At 40.7% G+C, this 9,064-nt stretch overlaps 1 protein-coding gene across 6 annotated transcripts in view; it reads left to right on the top strand.

Annotated features, from left to right (window-relative positions):
- Positions 1-9,064, top strand: part of sik3 (SIK family kinase 3) — a 300,542-nt gene that overhangs the window by 243,927 nt on the left and 47,551 nt on the right. For all 6 annotated transcript variants that reach the window (XM_043676612.1, XM_043676614.1, XM_043676611.1 and 3 more), the window contains exons 7-9: positions 1,891-2,009; positions 4,562-4,672; positions 5,003-5,146. In XM_043676612.1, the coding sequence (XP_043532547.1) occupies positions 1,891-2,009; positions 4,562-4,672; positions 5,003-5,146 (374 nt within the window). The remainder of the gene's footprint in view (positions 1-1,890; positions 2,010-4,561; positions 4,673-5,002; positions 5,147-9,064) is intronic.

The raw sequence follows: 9,064 nt of genomic DNA, 5'->3' as shown, positions 1-9,064 counted from the left end.
TGCAGTGGAGGTTGGGACGCTAAATGTCTTCAAGGCAGAAATTGATAAATCCTTGATGTCACAAGGAATTAAGGGCTACGGGGAGAATGCGGGTAAGTGGAGTTGAAATGCCCATCAGCCATGATTGAATGGTGGAGTGGACTCGATGGGCCGAAAGGCCTTACCTCCGCTCCTATGTCTTATCGTCTTATGGTGTGTGCATATACAGTGCATCTAATGAGGAGTGCTTATGACCAGTTGTTCATTGCTGGGTTGAAAGTGCCCAATCTCATTTCACGTAGGATCCTTCTAGTTAACAATGAGAGGGGATATTCATCCTGTCACTCTGGGCTGGATTTGTACACCGATCCTGGAGGTAAGAAGGCAGTGCACAAACCCACTATGGTATTGCAAGTGAATTATTTCAAAAATAGGGAATCACATTTGATGTGCTTTCACGGTTAGAAAATCAATTAGTACAAGAGCAAGAGAAAAGCAGTTTTACTAATGTTTTCCCAAGTAGACTTCAGCCTTGAGGTATGACTTTTAACTAAGGAAAAGCTAACTGAAATTCTGCAGGAGGCAGGACAAGTAAGTGTTGGTTGAGATCCCAAATGCCAACCGTCAACTGTTTTGTACTTATCAATCCTCTTTGAGTCTCCCATATGTTTGTATATCATGAACTCAAGCCATTAAATCATGATATGGCTGTAATATAAACTCATAGTAAGGTGACACTTATTTTGAAATGTGGTATAACTTAGCCTCTGAGTTAGCCATATAGCTCTAAGCCACTTTAATGAGTAGACGTTATTTTCTTGTGGACTTGCGCCGAATAGACCAATTAGGAGGAAGTGAGGACTCAGGTGCTGGGGATCAGAGTCAAAAAGTGTGGTGCTGGAAAAGCACAGCCGGTCAGGAATGATGAAGAGCCTGTGCTCAAAATGTTGACTCTCCGGTTTGGATGCTGCCTGACCAGCTGTGCTTTTCCAGCGCCACGCTTTTTGACTCTGAATAGACCAATGCCAGTATAAATCAGCTACTTATGGTTGAATTTCCTTCTTTTCATAATTACGTCATTTAAAAGGCATCTTGATGGCTACATGAATATGAAGGGTTTAGAGGGATATGAGCCAAATGCTGACAAATGGAAGTAGTTCAGTTTAGGATATCTGGTCGGCCGTGTTCGAGTTGGACTCAAGGGCCGGTTTCTGTGCTGTATGTCTCTATGACTTTACATATGCAGCTTAATTTCAAGTGTTGGTCATTATGTACCAATTTGCTATGTATTCTCAGGTATTACCCCTGATTCTCCATCAAATCTCTGTATGCTATATAAATGTTTACTATCAAGTGTAAATGTATTTCTCATATACCAAGTACTTAACTTTGCTATATTGTACATTAGGTGAGTCTACTGTTTGCTGTGATCAGGTGATTGGTGAGCCCAAGCTATGGCACCAGGGTCCAGCCTAATGCAGTACAGAGGTGGCTTTGTTGCAAAGCAGTCATAAAAGCCAAATGTCCTGCAGTACATTACTGAAGATTCACATGCTTATGCAAAATTTAATGTATGACCGTCATGTGATTAATAACATGCAAATTAAATTCTTACTTTTTAAAAAAATAGTGATTATCAATAATAGGATGTTTTGTAGAGCAATCCAAGCCTACACTAACAGACTTGCAAAAAATAGATATAGGTTGAAAAATTCATCTCCCATCTCTTAAACAGTCCCAAACATGTGTTTATAATGAATGCAAAAAGTTAATTTACACTATTTTGTGTTCATGTTCTACACAGTAGGAATAATGCTGTATGTTTTTGACAATAAGGATTCCGACGCGCAAACTAAGAAACTTCATACTATATCTGTAGACATGTTTATTAACTACTCTTGTTCCTTTCAGAATGTGAGCACTTGATTCGACATATGCTTGTGCTAGATCCAAGCAAACGCTTATCTGTGGAACAGATCTGCAAACATAAATGGATGAAGATAGGAGATCCTGATCCGGAATTTGATAGGGTGAGAATGTTTCAGTGCCACAAAAGTACTAAATATTGATTAATGTTCAATTCTTTCCTATCCAAAACATCTGTTCGTCTATAAATCCTCTAATTAAAAAGACAAGGAATCATTTTGGAGTTCACCCAACTGATTCCTGGGGTGGCAGAATTGTTGTAAGAGGAGTGTTTGCATTGAATATATATTTAATCATAGGACATGGGCATCACTGACTGGCCTGTATTTATTGTCTGTCCCGAGTTAAGCATGTATTCAATGGAGTTTAGAAGATTGAGAGAGGATCTCACTGAAATGTATGAGATTCTGACAGGATAGGACAGGTTGGATTGATGACTGATATTCTTCAGTCTCGGGTGCCTAGAACAAGGAGATTGCGGATACAAGTTAGGCCATTTAGATTAGATTAGATTAGATTAGATTACAGTGTGGAAACAGGCCCTTCGGCCCAACAAGTCCACACCGACCCGCCGAAGCGAAACCCACCCATACCCCTACATTTACCCCTTATTACCTAGGTAATACCCCTTATTACCTAACACTACGGGCAATTTAGTATGGCCAATTCACCTAACCTGCACATCTTTGGACTGTGGGAGGAAACCGGAGCACCCGGAGGAAACCCACGCAGACACGGGGAGAACGTGCAAACTCCACACAGTCAGTCGCCTGAGTCGGGAATTGAACCCGGGTCTCTGGCGCTGCGAGGCAGCAGTGCTAGCCACCGTGCCGCCCATTTAGGACTGAGACGAGTAGAAATTTTTCACTTAGTGTGGTAAACCTGTGGAATTCTCCATTACATCAAGTTGAATATATTTTAAAAAAAGATTCCTAGTCACTAAAGGTGTCAAGGATAATGGGGAGTGAGCAGGAGTATGTCGTTGAGATAGATAATCAATCATTATCATACTGAATAGGTTTGATAGACAAAATGACTTATTCCTCCTATTTTCTATGTTTTTGTGAGCCAGAATGTGGATTTTTCTTAATGGTAATACCACAGTTGTTATTGTATAAGAGACATTCTTCTAGCAAGTAAACATGACATTTAGTTAGATTTCTTTACCCCAACATGAAGTACCACACATAAAACTATATAGTTTCTCTGTCAAGATTTTATGTGCTTTTTAATTGAGGTAAGACTGCATTAGTGGGCATTTTAAAATACATTTTGGGGCTTTACAGATTGGCCAAAATAGCAAAAAAAAGCAAAGCCTAAAATACTAACCGTACTGACGTAATGTTGTATTGTATCCGGCATTGTCCTTCACACATCAAGCTGAGATCTGATCTATTGTTCAGATCAATGTAAAAGGTCAAAAAGTACGGAATGTGTCTCAATATCATAGTCAGGATTTATCTTTCAACCCATGCAACCTGCAGCAAATGAAAATAAATTGAATCATTTCTTTCATGGTCTCAGGACATTTCAGCACTAATACTTGAAGTAAAGTAAAATGTTTGTGGAGTCAATTTGCAACCAATGCCAATGAAAAATGAGAAAATATTTTAGTGTTTGTTTAGTGATAACAGTTGACCAGGACACTAGGGTGCTTTGACAAAATGCTGCAAGATCTCTTACATTTAATAGAGAGGTCAAACAGTACCTAATTAAACAGCTAATCTTAAAAACAGCATCTCCTGTATACAGTACTGCATTGAAATAAGATCCTTGACTGAACACTCAAATCTCCAGAGCTAAATACACAGACATACAAATATGAACAAGAATAGGCCACTCCGCCATTCAATAAGATCATGTCTGATCGGATTATAACCTCAAGTTTACATTCCTGCATTTCCCCAATCATTTTTCATTCCTTTGGTAATCAAGAATCTATCAATCCCTGCCTTGAAAATAGTTAAAGATTCTGCACCAAGTTTTCTAATTGAGAGAGGAGAATGCTACAACTAATCTGGACCTTAAGCTCAGTCAGCTGGACATTTACTTCATTATTTGTGCACCTCTGATGTCCGTAAATTGGCTGCTTGCATAGCAAAAGCAATTGCACTTCTAACTAGTTAATTGACTATGAAGCATTTTGGGACATCCCAAAGGTTGAAAGGCGCTATGGAATATTCAAGTTTATACTTTCTTCTGGAATAGAAACCTCCGGTGAAATTGGGAGAATCAGCTAAAATCCATTCGATTCATATTTTCCATCTAATTGAAGTGATTCATCGACACCTCCTTTTCCATACTGGCATTGCATACAATGGAAAGTAGTCATTATTGCTATGCATCTTATGTTACAGATGACATTGCCATTTAATTCAACTTTATTTTTATAAGAAGATGAAAGCAAAGTACTGCAAATACTGGAGATCTGAAGTAAATGCAAAAGTGCTGGAGAAATTCAGCAGGTCTTTGATAAAGAGGTGTTATATTGAACTCTAAACGTCAACTCTGTTTCTCTCTCCACAAATGCTGCCAGATATTCTGAGTTTCTCCAACAATTTCTCCAATTAAATTTGTTTAGTTTCCATTATTAATATTGAAGTACAGAAAAATGCTCCAGAGTTGAAGACATAATTACATATCTTGCTTTCCATAGTTAATATCAGAATCTAAACAAATCAAAGTGGAAATCAAGACAGAACCACTGAATGAGCAGGTACTCATGTACATGACAGAGTTGGGTTTGGAAAGAGAACGCACACTACAGGTACTGCAATAGTCTTCATTTATTCATATGTGTTGAATACTTACTGCCCTTTTGTGGTGCAAATTACTTCTATTGTATTTACATTTATAATCATTTTTATTTTAAAAATTGTTATATCCACCAGCATTGATTTTATGATGCTAAGATTATTAACAACTCATTTGCAAAGAATTGGATATCATTAGTGCCATGATGAGCAAACCCAGACCAGTAAATGAAATGCATATTATTGAGAAATTGATCTCTGTTCTGTGTCCTAGGCAAATTCATTGTTTTAAAATCCAATACCTTTACAAATCAGTTTGACTGTGAATTTAATTTTGTTTCTAGTCATTGAAGACAGATGGCTATGATCATTTTGGTGCAATTTACAGTCTGCTATGTGACAAGCTAAAACGACACAAGACATTGCGGATCTCGGCACCTCCTAGTGTACCTCGCACTATGCCCTTCCAGTCACCTGCAAATGTCCAGGTAATGTGTCAATAATGTCCAAATAATTGTGGTATGTTAAAATCTGCCTTCTGTCCCTTTTTAAGGGTTTGTTAGGATATGCTGCATTCTTCCATGGTGCACAAATACTTCGGCGTTTGAAAAGTACTTTTAGTTTTGAAATTGATGGAAATGTCCCTGAAAACTATATAGAATATGCACTACAATTATTGTGTGGCAAATCTCAATCTTTATACATAAAGTTAATTATTTCAGTTCATATACTAGGTCAGGTGAGGGAAGAGGACAGTTTGAAAACAAAACTTATGTATGGTAATCTAACTATTGACCTCATTTGAAATTCAAACCTAAAAAGTACTGGCAGCAAAAAAAAGGGCATTGGTAAAGTTCTGGTTTCTGTTTCAACGTTCCTCCCTCATTTTACTAAAAAAATTACTTTTTAAAAAACTAATCAGAGACTAGTTGTAGAAATTGGTCTTTCCTTAGCTTCAGTAAAAATGCTGTGGTAATTACTTCATGAATATACTACATTTGTTTAATGAAAATTGTGATCATTATGGAAAACCAGTTTTGAGGAAATGTTTGATTCTAAGAGTTATTTCAGGAGTTCTAAGTTATAAAAAATATTTTAGATTTGTGTCTTTGCTATATATTAATCTTTGCAGTGTAATTTCCTGAACATCTAAGAACTCTGCTGAAAGGCAGTGGATCTGTCTGCTGGCTTTGATCTGGACGTGTTTCTTTGAGTTGGAGAATATTTTAAACTTTCAAATATAATCACTTAATTTTGCACATGAATTTGATATGCAACCCAATCAATTATTGCTAGTTGATTTGGTTCACTTTATTTTTGTTTTGCTTTGCTTTGTTTTATTATACCTTTATCCATACTTTTTAAATTTATCTATTCACTCATACAACATGGGCATAGCTGCTGTCCAACATTCATTGTCCCTCCCTAGTTGCCCTTGAGAAGGTGCGAGTGAACTGCATTCTTGAACAACTGCAGTCCATGGCTGTTGGTATTTACATACTTGAGAAGAGGTCAGTGAATAATGTGTTGTATCACAGCACTGTTCTATATTGGTCCTGTTCTTGAAAAGGACATCAAGTTATTTATGACAATAGGGAATGATTTAGATTCTTCCTCTAAGGTGAGCTATCCAACGTATTCAGTATTACATCATGAAGACTCAGGTTGGTTGACAAATTTGATACTCAGGGGCAGAATGCTGGCTAGAATTTGATATCTGATGTGTGAAATCATTAGATTCTGTATATCTGACATGTTAATCATATGCAGTGCAAGTTTGAATCTTTTACGACAGAAAAATCAGATACAGCATGATATTCTAGATGCATAGGAGAAAGTGGGACTGCAGATGCTTGAGATCAGAGTCAAAAATTGTGGTGCTGGAAAAGCACAGCCAGTCAGGCATCATCTGAGGAGCAGGAAAGTCGACATTTTGAGCATAAACTCTTCATCAGAAATGTGGGAGGGGTCCTAAGGGGGCTGAGAGATAAATGGGAAGGAGGTGGGGTTGGGGGTAACGTCGCTGGGAATGCAATAAGTAGATGAAGGTGGGGGTGATGGTGATAGGGTGGAGCGGATAGGTGGGAAGGAAGTTGGACAGGTAAGACAGTTCAAGAGGGCGGAGCCAATTTGGAGGGTTGGATCTGGGATAAGGTGGAGGGAGGGGAGATGCGGAAACTGGTGAAATTGACATTGATCCCATGTGGTTGGAGGGTCCCAAGGCGGAAGATGATGCGTTCCTCCTCCAGGCGTCAGGTGGCTAGAATCTGGCCATGGAGGAGGCCTAGGACTTGCATGTCCTTGGCGGAGTGGGAGAGGGAGTTGAAGCGTTCAGCCGCGGGGATGTGGGATTGTTTACTGGTGAGTCCCAGAGATGTTCTCTGAAACGTTCTGCAAGTTGGCGCCCTGTCTCCCCTGTCAACACACTCCATCCATTTGGACATCCCATGCTGGTCTGTTACCTGCCCCTGATCTCTTCATCTCCAACTGCTACCATGGCTCAACTTGTCTACTACTCTAACCCACTTCAGTCTCTCATCCTCACAATATGCAGACCTCCGCTCCAATCCCAACCTCACCATCAAACCAGTGGACAAGAGGGGGTGGGCGGGGGCGGTCGCAATGGTAGTTTGGCGCACTGACCTCTACACCGCTGAAGTCAGGTGCCAACTCGTGGACACTTCCTCCTACTGCCCCCTCGACCACAACCTCATCTCCCATCACCAAACTATCATTTCCAAGAACATCCACAATCTCATCACCTCCGGGGATCTCCCACCAACAGCCTCCAACCTCATAGACCATGAACCCTGCACCACCTGGTTCTACCTCTTACCCAAAATTCTCAAACCTGACTGCCTCGGTCAACCCATCCTTCAAGGACCGTAATTTCCCCTCCCATGTGGTCAACAATGTCCTCCAGCGCATCTCCTCCACTTCCTGCACCTCCGCTCTTGAACCCACCCCTCCAACCATCCCTGGTCCTCACCCTCCACCCCACCAACCTCCGGATACAACACATCATCATTTGCCATTTCCACCACCTTCAAACAGAACCCATTACCAGAAATAAATTTCCCTCCCCACCCCTACCTGTGTTCCACAGAGACCATTCCCTCTGTGACTCCCTTGTTAGGTCCATGCCCCCCACCAACCCTCCCTCCACTCCCAGCATCTTCTCTTGCCATCGCAACTGGTGTAAATCCTGCACCCACATTTTTCCCCTCATCTCCATCCAAGGCCCCAAAGATCCCTTCCACATCCAACAGAGATTTTCCTGCACCTCCACACATGTCGTCTACTATGTCCGTTACTCTTGCGGTGGTCTCCTCTACCCTGGGAAGACAGGATACCAATGTTTCAGAGAACATCTCTACAACACACGCACTAAACAACCCCACCACCCCGTGGCCGAACACTTCAACTCCCCAGCCCATTCTGCCAAGGCCATGCAAGTCCTTGGCCACCTCCACTGCCAAATTCTCACCACCAGGAGGAAGAATGCCTCATCTTCCGCCTTGAGACCCTCTAACCACAGGGGATCAATGTTGATTACACCAGTTTCCTCATTCTGCTCTCCCCTGACCTTATCCCAGATCCAGCCATCCAATTCGGCCCCCTTGAACTGTCCTACCTGTCCATCTTCTTTCCCACCTATCCTCTCCACCCTCCGCTCGGAACTATCGACTCTCCTGCTCCTCAGATGCTGCCTAACTGGCTGGGCTTTTCCAGCATCATACTTTTTGACCCTCATACTCTCGATGCATCACACTAATATTGCAGAGAACATGTGAAATTAAGCAATACGACAAATTATGCATCAACCACTCTTAAGTATGTGTCCCACTGTTCCATAGCATAGTGGTTTAGCACAACAATATATTTTGTTTCTGATTCATTTTTTGATAAATAAGTGATTGTGCAACAAACCAGGCATACATCAAAGCTTGGACAGAATTCCAACAAAAGGAACAATACGCAATCTGTTAAAGAAAAGGGAGCAGAGTGATCATTAGTGAGATTTGCCATTTTTTTTGTGGGTTGAAATAATGACTTGGACTGAATTTTATTGGACCTGGAAGAGTTGGAAATGAATCAAGGGGCAGATAGAAAATAGTGAGAGAGTACAACTTGACATGTCGTACTGACACAAGTCAAGAGGTGGGCAGCCAACCAACAGCTAGGAGGCGGTTTGGCATTTTAGCTACACTATTCAAGCTTGGATTTAACTTGCATTGCATGTTTAACCATAGAGCATAGAACATTACAGCACAGTACAGGTTTTTCGGCTCTCGATGTTGCGCCAACCTGTGAAACCAATCTGAAGCCCATCTAATCCAAGCTATTCCATTATCATTCATATGTTTATCCAATGACCATTTAAACGCACTTAAAGTTGGCGGGTC

This window comes from Chiloscyllium plagiosum, chromosome 35 (genome assembly GCF_004010195.1).
Source record: "Chiloscyllium plagiosum isolate BGI_BamShark_2017 chromosome 35, ASM401019v2, whole genome shotgun sequence".
In the NCBI taxonomy this organism is placed as follows: Eukaryota; Metazoa; Chordata; class Chondrichthyes; order Orectolobiformes; family Hemiscylliidae; genus Chiloscyllium; species Chiloscyllium plagiosum.
The sequence above is the reverse complement of the archived record's forward strand: the minus strand, read 5'-3'. Positions and strand labels throughout refer to the sequence as shown.